We start from the raw sequence: 19,469 nt of genomic DNA, 5'->3' as shown, positions 1-19,469 counted from the left end.
ACAACGATAACAGCTTCAACAGTTAGACAGGAATATGGGACTGATCAGCAGACGAGGAATTATTAAGGTCTGAGAGAGGCGAGCAGGACAGTGAGAATTATGAAGAAGTTCTTGCATCTTAACAAACATAAATGGTTTGGCCACCAGCGTCTCAGGTCCCAGCCCGGCCGTCTTGGCCAGCCGCTGTGATGTATAATACATCATATTTTGATGTTGGGGGAATTTTGTCGATGAAATCTGATGTATTATTGCAGAGGTCAGGCAGCAGCTGGCACTGAGAGACGACCAAGGGGTAATGTTGTTTATGAGGACTAAACACACTTCAGAAAATGGTGTCCCTGGCATGAGCAGTGTCCCTGCTCATGCCTTGGTCCCTGCTCGTGCTAGGGACACTATTTATGCCAGGGACACTGTTCATACTAGGGACACTGCTCATGCCAGGGTCACTGCTCATGCCAGTGTCCCTGCTCATGCCAGGGTCCCTGCTCATACCAGGGTCACTCCTCATGCCAGGGTCACTGCTCATGCCAGGGTCACTGCTCATGCCAGTGTCCCTGCTCATGCCAGGGTCCCTGCTCATACCAGGGACACTGCTCATGCCAGGGACACTGCTCATGCTAGGGACACTTCTCATACTAGGCACACTGCTCATACCAGGGACACTGCTCATACTAGGGACACTGCTCATGCTAGGGACACTGCTCATACTAGGGACACTGCTCATACTAGGGACACTGCTCATACTAGGGACACTGCTCATGCTAGGGACACTGCTCATACTAGGGACACTGCTCATACTAGGGACACTGCTCATACTAGGGACACTGCTCATGCTAGGGACACTGCTCATACTAGGGACACTGCTCATAATAGGGACACTGCTCATACTAGGGACACTGCTCATACTAGGGACACTGCTCATACCAGGGACACTGCTCATACTAGGGACACTGCTCATACCAGGGACACTGCTCATACTAGGGACACTGCTCATGCTAGGGACACTGCTCATACTAGGGACACTGCTCATGCTAGGGACACTGTTCATACTAGGGACATTGCTCATGCTAGGGACACTGCTCATGCTAGGGACACTGCTCATACCAGGGACACTGCTCATACCAGGGACACTGCTCATACTAGGGACACTGCTCATGCTAGGGACACTGCTCATACTAGGGACACTGCTCATGCTAGGGACACTGTTCATACTAGGGACACTGCTCATGCTAGGGACACTGCTCATGCTAGGGACACTGTTTATACTAGGGACACTGCTCATGCTAGGGACACTGTTTATACTAGGGACACTGCTCATACTAGGGACATTGCTCATACTAGGGATACTGCTCATACTAGGGACACTGCTCATGCTAGGGATACTGCTCATACTAGGGACACTGCTCATTCCAGGGACACTGCTCATACTAGGGACACTGCCAATACTAGGGACACTGCTCATACTAGGGACACTATTCATGCTGGGGACACTGCCAATACCAGGGACACTGCTCATACTGTAACACCCATGACCCCCCCCCTCCCCTAGAGTTCTCACCCAGGGAAGCCTTCTCCAAGAGGTCAGCCCAGATGACCTCCGGATTATCTTATATGTTAATTAAAAAATTCCTGGGTTAGTCTTAGTCAGCTAGTTTCAAGTATGTAATATTTCATGATACTCTTGTCAAACATTGCAATGGAATTACACCCCAGATTCTTATGTGTAAACATCCATGGATCTCCCCTTTTGGCCAGGTCAAAGGTCAGTCACACACGTAATTAATAACTCCTCTCTTGAACAGTGTATGGTGAATGTCACACAAGCTTGATGGAAAATTCTTGAGTGTTTGTGCACGTGTGGCCGACCTCTTGCATCTTTGGTGTAGGTAGCAACAGCAAATCTCCCCCACCCCCCCTTTTGGGGTGTATATATTGTTCCTGTAGAGACTTAGAGACAGAGTGCTGGACACCAGGGTCCAGAGTGGATCTGTGAGAACATCGCATAGCCAGGGAGTGACAGTGAATCCACCGGAGGGAGAGACAGAGGTCTTAAGGTAAAGTGTGATCTCTGAGGGTTTTGTTCCGTGTCTAAATTTCTTAACTATTGGCCAGTGTTAGAGTAGGATTTATAGTGGTGATTAGCATAATTTGGTTCTCAATAAACTCATGTTAAATTTCCCGTCTGTCTCAATTGTTGAATCCTCTTAGCCTTTTGGATATAGTGGCTGACAACCGTCCCTTAATTAATGACAGTCATAGAAAGTACTCTCCAAGTCAAGCAATGTTTCTTGCCTCGTTGCTTGATATAGTCTCAATGGTCAAAGGCAGATGGTGGCAGCGTATTTAATCCTGTGTAGCATTTCCTTGTTGGCAGTGTACCTTTGGTTCCGGTGTAACCAGCATATGTCAGCTCATATTACAGTGTTCAATAACAGTGTTACCAAGTGCAACCTATGGGAAGTGTTACTCAGGATAAATAGTAGTGTTACTTACATTATTGGTTCATATTATATAGTAGGTGTTACAATGGTGTTACAATACTAGAGACACTGCTCATACCAGGGACACTGCTCATACCAGGGACACTGCTCATACTAGGGACACTGTTCATGCTAGGGACACTGCTCATACCAGGGACACTGCTCATACCAGGGACACTGCTCATACTAGGGACACTGCTCATACTAGGGATACTGCTCATACCAGAGACACTGCTCATACCAGGGACACTGCTCACACTAGGGACACTGTTCATGCTAGGGGACACTGCTCATACTAGGGACACTGATCATACTAAGGACACTTCTAATAATAGGGACACTGCTCATGCTAGGGATGCTGCTCATACTAGGGACACTGTTCATACTAAGGACACTGCTCATACCAGGGACACTGCTCATACTAGGGACACTGTTCATGCTAGGGATACTGCTCATACTAAGGACACTGCTCATACTAGGGACACTGTTCATGCTAGGGACACTGTTCATGCCAGGGAGACTGCTCATACCAGGGACACGTATGCTATGGATGCTGCTCATACCAGGGACACTGCTCATACCAGGGACACTGCTCATACTAGGGACACTGTTCATGCTAGGGATACTGCTCATACCAGGGACACTGCTCATACCAGGGACACTGCCAACACCAGGGACACTGCTCATACTAGGGGCACTGTTCATGCTAGGGACACTGCTCATACTAGAGACACTGCTCATACTAATGACACTGCTCATACCAGGGACAATGTTCATACTAGGGACACTGCTCATACTAGGGACACTGCTCATACTAGAGACACTGCTCATACCAGGGACACTGCTCATACTAGGGACACTGCACATACTAGGGACACTGCTCATACTAGGGACACTGCTCATACTAGGTACACTGCTCATACTAGGGACACTCTTCATGCTAGGGACACTGCCAATAACAGGGACACTGCTCATACCAGGGACACTGCTCATACCAGGGACACTGTTCATGCTAGGGACACTGCTCATACTAGGGACACTGCCAATATCAGGGACACTGCTCATACTAGGGACACTGCTCATACTAGGGACACTGCTCATACTAGGGACACTGCTCATACTAGGGACACTGTTCATGCTAGGGACACTGCTCATACTAGGGACACTGCTCGTACTAGGGACACTGCTCATACTAGGGACACTGCTCATACTAGGGACACTGCTCATACCAGGGACAATGTTCATACTAGAGACACTGCTCATACTAGGGACACTGCTCATACTAGGGACACTGCTCATACTAGGGACACTGCTCATACCAGGGACAATGTTCATACTAGGGACACTGCTCATACTAGGGACACTGCTCATACTAGGGACACTGTTCATGCTAGGGACACTGCTCATACTAGGGACACTGCTCATACTAGGGACACTGCTCATACTAGAGACACTGCTCATGCTAGGGATGCTGCTCAAACTAGGGACACTGCTCATACTTGGGACACTGCTCATACTAGGGACACTACTCATACTAGGGACACTGCCAATACTAGGGACACTGCTCATATTAGGGACAATGCTCATACTAGGGACACTCTTCATGCTAGGGACACTGCCAATACCAGGGACACTGCTCATACCAGGGACACTGCTCATACCAGGGACACTGCTCATACTAGAGACACTGTTCATGCTAGGGACACTGTTCATACTAGGGACACTGCTCATTCTAGGGTCACTGCTCATGCTAGGGACACTGCTCATACTAGGGACACTGCTCATACTAGGGTCACTGTTCATGCTAGGGACTGCTCATACTAGGGTCACTGCTCATGCTGGGGACACTGCTTATACTAGGGCCACTGCTCATGCCAGAGACACTGCTCATGCCAGAGACACTGCTCATGCCAGAGACACTGCTCATGCCAGAGACACTGCTCATGCCAGAGACACTGCTCATGCCAGAGACACTGCTCATGCCAGAGACACTGCTCATGCCAGAGACACTGCTCATGCCAGAGACACTGCTCATGTAACACCGAAAGCTTGGAGGTAACTGACTAGGCCGTGTGGCTGGCAGTCTCGGGCGGGCCGCCACGGGAGAGTGGAGAATGGACTCGCCCGGGCGTGGGGGAGTCACCTCACGGCGGGCGGGAATCAGAGGCATGTCGAGTGGAGACATTTATTAAGTGTAGTTTATTTTAGTTATATGTTTGTAGAGGAATATCTTTATGGCGTGTCAATGGGTTACAGGTTTCTCCGGGGGAAGGAGGTGCTGAGGGAACTTCGAGCCCACTAGAGGGAGTTAGTGGACGAAACTCCAAGCCTGTTGGAGGAACAGTGTACTCTGGAAGAGCAGTCCCCATAGTGAGGAGTTGGACCTCAAGCTGTGCGAGGAAGAGCAGTGAGGTGAAGTTTCACAAGCTTCTGTGGCACCAGTGGTGCTTCAAGGAAGACTTCATGGTGCAGCAGCCAGGAGAGCTGTGGAGGACCCTGGTAGATAATTCTAGGAGGACCTGAAGGTGTTCAGGGTAGTGGACCTCTGGGTGTAGAGAAGAGGTTCTTAGTGACTACTTATATAGAGTTGGTAGAGTGTTTGAGTGTCATTGGCAGCAAGATACAGTGGAAGGTGGGTGACTGACCATTGTGGTATTATGGAGTATTTATACACATGTCTATAGTGTTACAGCTATACCCTGGATTTCCTTGTGTATATATATATATATATATATATATATATATATATATATATATATATATATATATATATATATATATATATATATATATATATATATATATATATATATATATATATATATATATATATATATTATTAAATATGACCGAAAAAGTAAGATTAATAATTCTAACACGAATTTTCTCAATCTTTCGTACATTTCTTTTTACTGTTGGAGGTAATTCAAAAATCAATTCTCCAAAATTCATTTTTATTTCTAGTCTGACGCGACATTTGAGCGCGTTTCGTAAAACTTATTACATTTTCAAAGACTTTACACATACACAACTGAATAGAACTGATTGATTGATTGATGAAGATTAAGCCACCCAAAAGGTGGCACGGGCATGAATAGCCCATAAGTGGTGGCCCTTTTGAGCCATTACCAGTATCAAAAGCTGATACTGGAGATCTGTGGAGGTGCGAATGCACCCTGCATGACGGGAGATGTCTCCTTTGTGAATGTGTTAAGATGAAGATGAAGCCACCCAAAAGGTAGCACGGGCATGAATAGCTCGTAAGTGGTGGCCCTTTTGAGCCATTACCAGTATCAATAGATGAATAGAACTTACAACACCAGCAATCAACAGCCAATTAATGCACAACTATATTCTACCCACCTCAAGACTCCGCTCCAATATAGAAGCATCAAGAAATATGGACCAATAGGCTTTCTACAATCACTTCCATTTCAATACCCATTGTTTCGTGTTCTGTCTTGTGTTGATGAAATTAATACCCTATTAAATACCACCTCACCCCATCCACCTCACTCAAATGTAGATATAAAATCGGAGATATGAATAGAACTTACATATCTCCGATTTTATATCTACATTTGAGTGAGGTGGATGGGGTGAGGTGGTATTTAATAGGGTATTAATTTCATCAACACAAGACAGAACACGAAACAATGGGTATTGAAATGGAAGTGATTGTAGAAAGCCTATTGGTCCATATTTCTTGATGCTTCTATATTGGAGCGGAGTCTTGAGGTGGGTAGAATATAGTTGTGCATTAATTGGCTGTTGATTGCTGGTGTTGACTTCTTAATGTGCAGTGCCTCGCAAACGTCAAGCCGTCTGCAATCGCTGTATCGATAGATACAGCGATTGCAGACGGCTATTTGAATGAGGTGATTTGATTTGAATCAAATGAATGAGCTATTTGAATGAGGTGATTTGATAAAATGCTATGCCCAAGATTACCATCCGAGTGCCGGCGGGGAAGTGGTTCAAATAGCTTCGGCTATCACTTCCTTATGTCCGGTCGTGATGGTCAAGCGGATTAAGGCGTTCCTGTACATACCAGTTGCGTTGCTCCTGGCAGTATGGGTTCGAGTCACTTCTGGGGTGTGAGTTTTCAGTTGTATATAGTCCTGGGGACTATTCAGGCTTGTTTGCATATATATATATATATATATATATATATATATATATATATATATATATATATATATATATATATATATATATGCGAACAAGCCTGAATGGTCCCCAGGACAATATGCAACTGAAAACTCACACCCCAGAAGTGACTCGAACCCATACTCCCAGAAGCAACGCAACTGGTATGTACAAGACGCCTTAATCCACTTGACCATCACGACCGGACAGAATGAGGTGATAGCCGAGGCTATTTGAACCACCCCACCGCCGGCACTCGGATAGTAATCTTGGGCATAGCATTTTACCAAATCACCTCATTCTTTGGGGCACACGTGAGGAACACAAATGCGAACAAGCCTGAATGGTCCCCAGGACAATATGCAACTGAAAACTCACACCCCAGAAGTGACTCGAACCCATACTCCCAGAAGCAACGCAACTGGTATGTACAAGACGCCTTAATCCACTTGACCATCACGACCGGACAAAATGAGGTGATAGCCGAGGCTATTTCAAACACCCCACCGCCGGCACTCGGATAGTAATCTTGGGCATAGCATTTTACCAAATCACCTCATTCTTTGGGGCACACGTGAGGAACACAAATGCGAACAAGCCTGAATGGTCCCCAGGACAATATGCAACTGAAAACTCACACCCCAGAAGTGACTCGAACCCATACTCCCAGAAGCAACGCAACTGGTATGTACAAGACGCCTTAATCCACTTGACCATCACGACCGGACAAAATGAGGTGATAGCCGAGGCTATTTCAAACACCCCACCGCCGGCACTCGGATAGTAATCTTGGGCATAGCATTTTACCAAATCACCTCATTCTTTGGGGCACACGTGAGGAACACAAATGCGAACAAGCCTGAATGGTCCCAGGACAATATGCAACTGAAAACTCACACCCCAGAAGTGACTCGAACCCATACTCAAAGAAGCAACGCAACTGGTATGTACAAGACGCCTTAATCCACTTGACCATCACGACCGGACAAAATGAGGTGATAGCCGAGGCTATTTGAACCACCCCACCGCCGGCACTCGGATAGTAATCTTGGGCATAGCATTTTACCAAATCACCTCATTCTTTGGGGCACACGTGAGGAACACAAATGCGAACAAGCCTGAATGGTCCCCAGGACAATATGCAACTGAAAACTCACACCCCAGAAGTGACTCGAACCCATACTCCCAGAAGCAACGCAACTGGTATGTACAAGACGCCTTAATCCACTTGACCATCACGACCGGACAAAATGAGGTGATAGCCGAGGCTATTTGAAACACCCCACCGCCGGCACTCGGATAGTAATCTTGGGCATAGCATTTTACCAAATCACCTCATTCTTTGGGGCACACGTGAGGAACACAAATGCGAACAAGCCTGAATGGTCCCCAGGACAATATGCAACTGAAAACTCACACCCCAGAAGTGACTCGAACCCATACTCCCAGAAGCAACGCAACTGGTATGTACAAGACGCCTTAATCCACTTGACCATCACGACCGGACAAAATGAGGTGATAGCCGAGGCTATATGAATGCTATGCCCAAGATTACTATCCGAGTGCCGGCGGTGGGGTGGTTCAAATAGCCTCGGCTATCACCTCATTTTGTCCGGTCGTGATGGTCAAGTGGATTAAGGCGTCTTGTACATACCAGTTGCGTTGCTTCTGGGAGTATGGGTTCGAGTCACTTCTGGGGTGTGAGTTTTCAGTTGCATATTGTCCTGGGGACCATTCAGGCTTGTTCGCATTTGTGTTCCTCACGTGTGCCCCAAAGAATGAGGTGATTTGGTAAAATGCTATGCCCAAGATTACTATCCGAGTGCCGGCGGTGGGGTGGTTCAAATAGCCTCGGCTATCACCTCATTTTGTCCGGTTGTGATGATCAAGTGGATTAAGGCGTCTTGTACATACCAGTTGCGTTGCTTCTGGGAGTATGGGTTCGAGTCACTTCTGGGGTGTGAGTTTTCAGTTGCATATTGTCCTGGGGACCATTCAGGCTTGTTTGCATTTGTGTTCCTCACGTGTGCCCCAAAGAATGAGGTGATTTGGTAAAATGCTATGCCCAAGAGTACTATCCGAGTGCCGGCGGTGGGGTGGTTCAAATAGCCTCGGCTATCACCTCATTTTGTCCGGTCGTGATGGTCAAGTGGATTAAGGCGTCTTGTACATACCAGTTGCGTTGCTTCTGGGAGTATGGGTTCGAGTCACTTCTGGGGTGTGAGTTTTCAGTTATATATATATATATATATATATATATATATATATATATATATATATATATATATATATATTAGTATATTTTGGTAGCAGTCTTTCCTGTAGGCATATATTATTAAATATGACCGAAAAAGTAAGATTAATAATTCTAACACGAATTTTCTCAATCTTTCGTACATTACGCTTCACTGTTGGAGGTAAATAAAAAATCACTTCTCCAAAATTCATTTTTATTTCTAGTCTGACGCGACACGGGCGCTTTTCGTAAAACTTATTACATTTTCAAAGACTTCACAAATACACAACTGATTAGAACTTGCGTTTCCCTGATTTTATATCTACATTTGAGTGAGGTGGGAAGGGTGATGTGGCATTACATTTGAGTGAGGTGGGAAGGGTGATGTGGCATTAACACAAGACAGAACACTAGGGGATATTAATAGGGTATTAAAAGTATCAACACAAGACAGAACAGAAACAATGGGTATTGAATAGAAGTGTTTGTAGAAAGCCTATTGGTCCATATTTCTTGATGCTTCTATATTGGAGCGGAGTCTTGAGGTGGGTAGAATATAGTTGTGCAATAATTGGCTGTTGATTGCTGGTGTTGACTTCTTGATGTGTAGTGCCTCGCAAACGTCAAGCCGCCTGCTATCGCTGTATCTATCGATGATTTCTGTGTTGTTTACTAGGATTTCTCTGGCGATGGTTTGGTTATGGGAAGAGATTATATGTTCCTTAATGGAGCCCTGTTGTTTATGCATCGTTAAACGCCTAGAAAGAGATGTTGTTGTCTTGCCTATATACTGGGTTTTTTGGAGCTTACAGTCCCCAAGTGGGCATTTGAAGGCATAGACGACGTTAGTCTCTTTTAAAGCGTTCTGTTTTGTGTCTGGAGAGTTTCTCATGAGTAGGCTGGCCGTTTTTCTGGTTTTATAGTAAATCGTCAGTTGTATCCTCTGATTTTTGTCTGTAGGGATATCGTTTCTATTAACAATATCTTTCAGGACCCTTTCCTCCGTTTTATGAGCTGTGGAAAAGAAGTTCCTGTAAAATAGTCTAATAGGGGGTATAGGTGTTGTGTTAGCTGTCTCTTCGGAGGTTGCATGGCTTTTCACTTTCCTTCTTATGATGTCTTCGATGAAACCATTGGAGAAGCCGTTATTGACTAGGACCTGCCTTACCCTACAGAGTTCTTCGTCGACTTGCTTCCATTCTGAGCTGTGGCTGAGAGCACGGTCGACGTATGCGTTAACAACACTCCTCTTGTACCTGTCAGGGCAGTCGCTGTTGGCATTTAGGCACATTCCTATGTTTGTTTCCTTTGTGTAGACTGCAGTGTGGAAACCTCCGCCCTTTTCCATGACTGTTACATCTAGAAAAGGCAGCTTCCCATCCTTTTCCGTCTCGTAAGTGAAACGCAGCACGGAACTCTGCTCAAATGCCTCCTTCAGCTCCTGCAGATGTCTGACATCAGGTACCTGTGTAAAAATGTCGTCAACATACCTGCAGTATATGGCTGGTTTCAAGTTCATGTCGACTAAGACTTTTTGCTCGATGGTACCCATGTAGAAGTTTGCAAACAGGACACCTAGGGGAGAACCCATGGCGACCCCATCTACTTGCTTATACATGTGCCCATCCGGGCTCAAGAAGGGTGCCTCTTTAGTACAAGCTTGGAGTAGTTTCCTCAGAATACTTTCTGGCATGTCAAAAGGAGTACAGGCTGGATCACGATACACTCTGTCGGCTATCATTCCGATTGTCTCGTCCACAGGTACGTTGGTAAACAGCGATTCTACGTCCAACGAGGCTCTTATCCCTGTGGCCCGTGCGCCCCGCAGTAAGTCCACAAATTCCTTTGGAGACTTCAGGCTGAAGGCGCAAGGAACATAAGGAGTCAGCAGGCCGTTGAGTCGCTTCGCCAGTCTGTACGTGGGTGTATACATGTGCCCGGATGGGCACATGTATAAGCAAGTAGATGGGGTCGCCATGGGTTCTCCCCTAGGTGTCCTGTTTGCAAACTTCTACATGGGTACCATCGAGCAAAAAGTCTTAGTCGACATGAACTTGAAACTGGCCATATACTGCAGGTATGTTGACGACATTTTTACACAGGTACCTGATGTCAGACATCTGCAGGAGCTGAAGGAGGCATTTGAGCAGAGTTCCGTGCTGCGTTTCACTTACGAGACGGAAAAGGATGGGAAGCTGCCTTTTCTAGATGTAACAGTCATGGAAAAGGGCGGAGGTTTCCACACTGCAGTCTACACAAAGGAAACAAACATAGGAATGTGCCTAAATGCCAACAGCGACTGCCCTGACAGGTACAAGAGGAGTGTTGTTAACGCATACGTCGACCGTGCTCTCAGCCACAGCTCAGAATGGAAGCAAGTCGACGAAGAACTCTGTAGGGTAAGGCAGGTCCTAGTCAATAACGGCTTCTCCAATGGTTTCATCGAAGACATCATAAGAAGGAAAGTGAAAAGCCATGCAACCTCCGAAGAGACAGCTAACACAACACCTATACCCCCTATTAGACTATTTTACAGGAACTTCTTTTCCACAGCTCATAAAACGGAGGAAAGGGTCCTGAAAGATATTGTTAATAGAAACGTTATCCCTACAGACAAAAATCAGAGGATACAACTGACGATTTACTATAAAACCAGAAAAACGGCCAGCCTACTCATGAGAAACTCTCCAGACACAAAACAGAACGCTTTAAAAGAGACTAACGTCGTCTATGCCTTCAAATGCCCACTTGGGGACTGTAAGCTCCAAAAAACCCAGTATATAGGCAAGACAACAACATCTCTTTCTAGGCGTTTAACGATGCATAAGCAACAGGGCTCCATTAAGGAACATATAATCTCTTCCCATAACCAAACCATCGCCAGAGAAATCCTAGTAAACAACACAGAAATCATCGATAGATACAGCGATAGCAGGCGGCTTGACGTTTGCGAGGCACTACACATCAAGAAGTCAACACCAGCAATCAACAGCCAATTATTGCACAACTATATTCTACCCACCTCAAGACTCCGCTCCAATATAGAAGCATCAAGAAATATGGACCAATAGGCTTTCTACAAACACTTCTATTCAATACCTATTGTTTCTGTTCTGTCTTGTGTTGATACTTTTAATACCCTATTAATATCCCCTCTTGTTCTGTCTTGTGTTAATGCCACATCACCCCTCCCACCTCACTCAAATGTAGATATAAAATCAGAGATACGTAAGTTCTAATCAGTTGTGTATTTGTGAAGTCTTTGAAAATGTAATAAGTTTTACGAAACGCGCCCGTGTCGCGTCAGACTAGAAATAAAAATGAATTTTGGAGAAGTGATTTTTGATTTACCTCCAACAGTGAAGCGTAATGTACGAAAGATTGAGAAAATTCGTGTTAGAATTATTAATCTTACTTTTTCGGTCATATTTAATAATATATGTCTACAGGAAAGACTGCTACCAAAATATACTAATATATATATATATATATATATATATATATATATATATATATATATATATATATATATATATATATATATATATATATATATGTATATATATATATATATATATATATATATATATATATATATATATATATATATATATATATATATATAGATATATATATTCTAGGGCTGATAGTGCCATATTGTATTACAAGATTAAACCCACTAGATGAGGTTGGTAGTGTAAGTGGTGAGCCAGGAGTTGGGCTCCCACTTAATATAAGCAGCTGATAGAGTCCTGATGGTATCGGATTACAACCTGACTATAATAGTATAGAGTGTTGGAGTTATTATTGTATCTTGTATGTGTGTGTTGTACATGTACTCTGTCTAGTAAATGTATATAATTTACTGGTCTTTGCCCTTGTTCTAGTGAGGCTTCCCAGAAAGTATAAAAGAAAGAGAGAGAGAGAGAGGGAAAGAACCACAGATGGGGACAGGATGGAACAGAATTATAATTCGAAGAGGCCAGTGTAGGAGCCGCATCCCCTTAATGTTTGACGCTGAGCCCCTCTCCAAGAGCAGGAACCGTATAGGATGATCTCCTGATCAAAGTACAAGCACTCTACGGGTTTGGGTTGGTTGTACGGAAGGGACATACGCACTCGACCTACAACAACATAATATCAGGCCAGGAACACTGCTCATGCCAGGGTTACTGCTCATGCCAGGGGCTCTGCTCATGCCAGGGTCACTGCTCATGCCAGGGTCACCGCTCATGCCAGGGTCACTGCTCATGCCAGAGACACTGCTCATGCCAGGGTCACCACTCATGCCAGAGACACTGCTCATGCCAGGGTCACTGCTCATGCTAGGGTCACCGCTCATGCCAGAGACACTGCTCATGCCTGGGTCACCGCTCATGCCAGGGTCACTGCTCATGCCAGGGTCACTGCTCATGTCAGGGTCACTGCTCATGCCAGAGACACTGCTCATGCCAGGGTCACCGCTCATGCCAGAGACACTGCTCATGTCAGGGTCACTGCTCATGTCAGGGTCACTGCTCATGCCAGGGACACTGCTCATGCCAGAGACACTGCTCATGCCAGGGTCACCGCTCATGCCAGGGTCACTGCTCATGCCAGAGACACTGCTCATGCCAGGGTCACCGCTCATGTCAGGGTCACTGCTCATGCCAGAGACACTGCTCATGCCAGGGTCACTGCTCATGCCAGAGACACTGGTCATGCCAAAGTCACTGCTCATGTCAGGGTCACTGCTCATGTCAGGGACACTGATCATGTCAGGGACACTGCTCATGCCAGGAACACTGCTCATGCCAGGGTCACTGTTCATGCCAAAGTCACTGCTCATGCCAGAGACACTGCTCATGCCAGGGTCACTGCTCATGCCAGAGACACTGCTCATGCCAGGGTCACTGCTCATGCTAGGGTCACCGCTCATGCCAGAGACACTGCTCATGCCAGGGTCACCGCTCATGCCAGGGTCACTGCTCATGCCAGGGTCACTGCTCATGTCAGGGTCACTGCTCATGCCAGAGACACTGCTCATGCCAGGGTCACCGTTCATGCCAGAGACACTGCTCATGTCAGGGTCACTGCTCATGTCAGGGTCACTGCTCATGCCAGGGACACTGCTCATGCCAGAGACACTGCTCATGCCAGGGTCACCGCTCATGCCAGGGTCACTGCTCATGCCAGAGACACTGCTCATGCCAGGATCACCGCTCATGTCAGGGTCACTGCTCATGCCAGAGACACTGCTCATGCCAGGGTCACTGCTCATGCCATGGACACTGCTCATGCCAGAAACACTGCTCATACCAGGGACACTGCTCATGTCAGGGTCACTGCTCATGCCAGAGACACTGCTCATGCCAGAGACACTGCTCATGCCAGGGTCACTGCTCATGCCAGAGACACTGCTCATGCCAGGGACACCGCTCATGCCAGGGTCACTGCTCATGCCAGGAACACTGCTCATGCCAGGAACACTGCTCATGCTAGGGACACTGCTCATGCCAGGGTCACTGCTCATGCCATGGCCACTGCTCATGCCAGGGTCACTGCTCATGCCATGGCCACTGCTCATGCCAGGGACACTGTTCATGCCATGGCCACTGCTCATGCCAGGGACACTGTTCATGCCAGGAACACTGCTCATGCCAGGGACACTGCTCATGCCAGGGACACTGCTCATGCCAGGGACACTGCTCATGCCAGGGACACTGCTCATGCCAGGAACACTGCTCATGCCAGGGACACTGCTCATGCTATAGACACTGCTCATGCCAGGGACACTGCTCATGCCAGGGTCACTGCTCATGCCAGGGACACTGCTCATGCCAGGGATGCTGCTCATGCAAGGGGCACTGCTCATGCCAGGGACACTGTTCATGCAAGAGGCACTGCTCAAGCCTTGAACACTGTTCATGCCAGGGACACTGCTCATGCCAGGGACACTGCTCATGTCAGGGTCACTGCTCATGCCATGGCCACTGCTCATGCCAGGGACACTGCTCATGCCAGGGACACTGCTCATGCCATGGCCACTGCTCATGCCAGGGACACTGCTCATGCCAGGAACACTGCTCATGCCAGGGACACTGCTCATGCCAGGGACACTGCTCATGCCAGGGTCACTGTTCATGCAAGAGGCACTGCTCAAGCCTTGAACACTGCTCATGCCAGGGACACTGTTCATGCAAGAGGCACTGCTCATGCCAGGGACACTGCTCATGCCAGGGACACTGCTCATGCCAGGGACACTGCTCATGCCAGGGTCTCAGCTTATGCCAAGGTCACTGTTCATACCAGGGACACTACTCATAGTAGGGACACTGCTCATGTATTGTCTCTGGCATGAGCAGTACCTCCGGTGGAGTGTAGAGGCGCCCCTACGTGTCCATGGTACAGTAACAGTCTCCACCAGGCACGGTTACCGTGCTGTTGTTGTTGTTGAGGTACGGTGAGGGTCGACGGTGAGGTGGTGATGGGCATGCTGATCACTGACCTGGGAGGGGCATGGCATATATATTGCCAAGGGCATGACGGCTGAGTTGACAACGCCCGGGATTCGTAGTCATAAGGGTCCAGGTTCGATCCCGGCGGAGGCGGAAACAAATAAGCAGAGTTTCTTTCACCCTAATGCACCTGTTCACCTAACAGTAAATTGGTACCTGGGAGTTAGACAGCTGTTAGGGGCTGCGTCCTGGTGTGTGTGTGTGTGTGTGTGTGTGTGTGTGTGTGTGTGTGTGTGTGTGTGTACTCACCTATTTGTACTCACCTATTTGTGCTTGCGGGGGTTGAGCTTTGGCTCTTTGGTCCCGCCTCTCAACTGTCAATCAACTGGTGTACAGATTCCTGAGCCTACTGGGCTCTATCATATCTACACTTGAAACTGTGTATGGAGTCAGCCTCCACCACATCACTGCCTAATGCATTCCATCCGTTAACTACTCTGACACTGAAAAAGTTCCTTCTAACGTCTCTGTGGCTCATGTGAGTACTCAGTTTCCACCTGTGTCCCCTTGTTCGCGTCCCACCAGTATTGAATAGTTTATCCTTGTTTACCCGGTCGATTCCTCTGAGGATTTTGTAGGTTGTGATCATGTCTCCCCTTACTCTTCTGTCTTCCAGTGTCGTAAGGTGCATTTCCCGCAGCCTTTCCTTGTAACTCATGCCTCTTAGTTCTGGGACTAGTCTAGTGGCATACCTTTGGACTTTTTCCAGCTTCGTCTTGTGCTTGACAAGGTACGGGCTCCATGCTGGGGCCGCATACTCCAGGATTGGTCTTACATATGTGGTGTACAAGATTCTGAATGATTCCTTACACAGATTCCTAAACGCTGTTCAGGAACAGCGTTCACACACAGCGTTGTGTGTGTGTGTGTGTGTGTGTGTGTGTGTGTGTGTGTGTGTGTGTGTGTGTGTGTGTGTGTGTGTGTGTGTGTGTGTGTGTAATTACCTAAGTGTAATTACCTAAGTGTAGTTACAGGATGAGAGCTACGCTCGTGGTGTCCCGTCTTCCCAGCACTCTTTGTCATATAACGCTTTGAAACTACTGACGGTCTTGGCCTCCACCACCTTCTCACCTAACTTGTTCCAACCGTCTACCACTCTGTTTGCGAAATTAAATTTTCTTATATTTCTTCGGCATCTTTGTTTAGTTAGTTTAAATCTATGACCTCTTGTTCTTAAAGTTCCAGGTCTCAGGAAATCTTCCCTATCGATTTTATCAATTCCAGTTACTATTTTGTATGTAGTGATCATATCACCTCTTTTTCTTCTGTCTTCCAGTTTTGGCATATTTAATGCCTCTAACCTCTCCTCGTAGCTCTTGCCCTTTAGTTCTGGGAGCCACTTAGTAGCATGTCTTTGCACCTTTTCCAGTTTGTTGATGTGCTTCTTAAGATATGGGCACTACACAACCGCTGCATATTCTAGCTTTGGTCTAACAAAAGCCGTGAACAATTTCTTTAGTATATCGCCATCCATGTATTTAAAAGCAATTCTGAATTTAGAAAGTGTAGCATAGGCTCCTCGCACAATATTCTTTATGTGGTCCTCAGGTGATAGTTTTCTATCTAGAACCACCCCTAGATCTCTTTCTTTATCAGAATCCTTTAAAGATTTCTAACATAATATATAGGTTGTGTGGGGTCTATGTTCTCCTATTCCACATTCCATAACATGGCATTTATTCACATTAAATTCCATTTGCCAAGTGTTGCTCCATATACTTATTTTGTCCAGGTCATCTTGAAGGGCATGACGTCAAATCATCTAAGTTTCTTATCCTTCCTATTATCTTAGCATCATCAACAAACATGTTCATATAATTCTGTATTCCAACTGGTAGATCATTTATGTAGACAATAAACATCATTGTGCAAGAACTGAACCCTGTGGTACTCCACTTGTGACATTTCTCCAGTCCGATACATTGCCTCTGATCACAGCCCTCATTTTTTTTTCAGTCAGAAAATATTTCATCCATGTTAGAAGCTTACCTATCACCCCTCCAATATTTTCCAGTTTCCAGAACAACCTCTTATATGGAACTCTGTCGAAAGCCTTTTATAAGTTCAGATAGATGCAGTCAACCCAACCATCTCTTTCCTGTAATATCTCTGTGGCTCGATCATAGAAACTGAGTAAATTCGATACACAGGATCTTCCAGATCAAAAACCATACTGTCTGTCTGATATTATATCATTTCTCTCCAGGTGTTCTACCCATTTAGTTTTTATAATTTTTTCCAATACTTTCAATTATTACACTTGTCAATGATACAGGTCTATAATTGAGGGGGTCTTCCCTGCTGCCACTTTTGTAGATTGGAACTATGTTAGTCTTTTTCCACACATCAGCTACAACTCCTGTATACAGGGATGCCTGAAAGATCAGGTGAAGTGGAATGCTGAGCTCAGGTGCACATTCTCTCAGAACCCATGGTGAAACTCCATCTGGACCAACTGCTTGTTCTTACTTAGCTCCTTTAGCTTATTTTCCACTTCATCTCTAGACACCTCTATGTGCTCTATGTTGTTCTCTGGCATTCTTATTGTGTCTGGTTCTCTGAAAATCTCATTTTGGACAAACACACTTCGGAACTTTTCGTTTAATGTTTCACACATTTTCTTTTCATTTTCTGTGTATCTGTCCCCCATTTTTAACCTCTGAATATTATCCTTTACCTGCAGCTTGCTTTTAATGAATTTACAGAAAAGGCCTGGATCTGATTTACATTTGTCTGCAATACCGTTCTCAAAGTTCCTCTCTGCCTCTCTCCTTACTGACGTGAGTTGTTTCTTGCATCTTTGTATCGCTGGTATGTTTGGGGGTTTGGCCTCTTTCTATAATGATTCCATGCTTGTGTCTTTTGATCTCTGGCCCTCTCGCAATTTCTGTTGAACCAACCCTGTTTCCTAGGTCTGTATGTCTGTTTTGGTATGAATGTTTGTGTGCCTTCATATATTGTGCAAAATTTGGCATACATCTCATTTACTTCCCTGCCTAGCAACAAGTCTGTCCAATTATACCCAAGAAAAAAATTTATAAGTTCCCCATAGCGTCCTCTCTTGAAATCGAGTTTAACAACTGTTTCAATGTCCCCATTCTCTACTAGATTATATCGCAAAGCGTATTTAATGTCCAAGAGGACGTGATCACTCTTTCCCAGGGGAGGAAGGTACTGGATGTCAAATACCTCTTCTTCTTTCCTGGTGAATACTAGATCCAGTACTGACGGAACATCCCCTTCCCTCATTCTTGTGGCCTACTTGACGTGTTGATACATGAATGTCTCCAAGATGAGGTTTACAAGTCTGCCTGTCCAAATGTCCTCTGTTCCTGCCTCGTAGGCCTCCCAGTCTATTGCCTTAAAGTTGAAGTCTCTCAGTACCAACAATAGGGATTTATCTTTGTCAGCTCTTACCATAATCTCTCTCGTGACCATTATGAGGCCCTCTCGTTTGTCATCCAGTTCTTCCTTTGTCCATGTGTTGCTTGCTGGTGGGCTGTAGGCATTTAAAATTATCAGCTTATCATCTTGATTCCAGAGCTGCAATGCCGTTGTGTCAATATCTCGAGGGTTTTCAAACATTAATTCTCTTACCTTCACGTGTTCTTTCACCAGCACAGCCACTCCTCCTCCCTTCCTAATTTTCCTGTCACGTCTCCAAACTGAGTAGCCCCTTGGGAATACGTGCATATAATGTGTGTATACTCACCTATTTGTGCTTGTGGGGGTTGAGCTTTGGCTCTTTGGTCCCGCCTCTCAACTGTCAATCAACTGGTGTACAGATTCATGAGCCTACTGGGCTCTATCGTATCTACATTTAAAACTGTGTATGGAGTCAGCCTCCACCACATCACTGCCTAATGCATTCCATCTGTTAACTACTCTGACACTGAAAAAGTTCTTTCTAACGTCCCTGTGGCTCATGTGGGTACTCATTCTCCACCTGTGTCCTCTTGTCGCATACCACCAGTGTTGAATAATTTACCCTTGTCTACCCTGTCAATATCCCTGAGGATTTTGTAGGTAGTGATCATGTCTCCCTTACTCTTCTGTCTTCCAGTGTCGTAAGATGCATCTCTCGCAGTCTTTCTTCGTAACTCATGC

The 19,469-nt window shown here is 45.9% G+C and overlaps 3 protein-coding genes across 3 annotated transcripts; 2 read left to right on the top strand and 1 right to left on the bottom strand.

Annotated features, from left to right (window-relative positions):
• Window positions 1-295: 295 nt before the first annotated feature.
• On the top strand, window positions 296-1,549 carry LOC123749676 (paternally-expressed gene 3 protein-like). Its single transcript, XM_045731797.2, has one exon. It carries the CDS (start codon window positions 296-298, stop codon window positions 1,547-1,549), a length of 1,254 nt encoding a protein of 417 aa, XP_045587753.2.
• Window positions 1,550-2,753: 1,204 nt separating this feature from the next.
• Window positions 2,754-4,304, top strand: LOC138369953 (paternally-expressed gene 3 protein-like). Its single transcript, XM_069333707.1, has one exon. It carries the CDS (start codon window positions 2,754-2,756, stop codon window positions 4,302-4,304), a length of 1,551 nt encoding a protein of 516 aa, XP_069189808.1.
• Window positions 4,305-12,928: 8,624 nt separating this feature from the next.
• Window positions 12,929-15,115, bottom strand: LOC123749677 (collagen alpha-2(IV) chain-like). Its single transcript, XM_045731798.2, has one exon. It carries the CDS (start codon window positions 15,113-15,115, stop codon window positions 12,929-12,931), a length of 2,187 nt encoding a protein of 728 aa, XP_045587754.2.
• Window positions 15,116-19,469: the final 4,354 nt, after the last annotated feature.

This window comes from Procambarus clarkii, chromosome 30 (assembly GCF_040958095.1).
Source record: "Procambarus clarkii isolate CNS0578487 chromosome 30, FALCON_Pclarkii_2.0, whole genome shotgun sequence".
In the NCBI taxonomy this organism is placed as follows: Eukaryota; Metazoa; Arthropoda; class Malacostraca; order Decapoda; family Cambaridae; genus Procambarus; species Procambarus clarkii.
The sequence above is the reverse complement of the archived record's forward strand: the minus strand, read 5'-3'. Positions and strand labels throughout refer to the sequence as shown.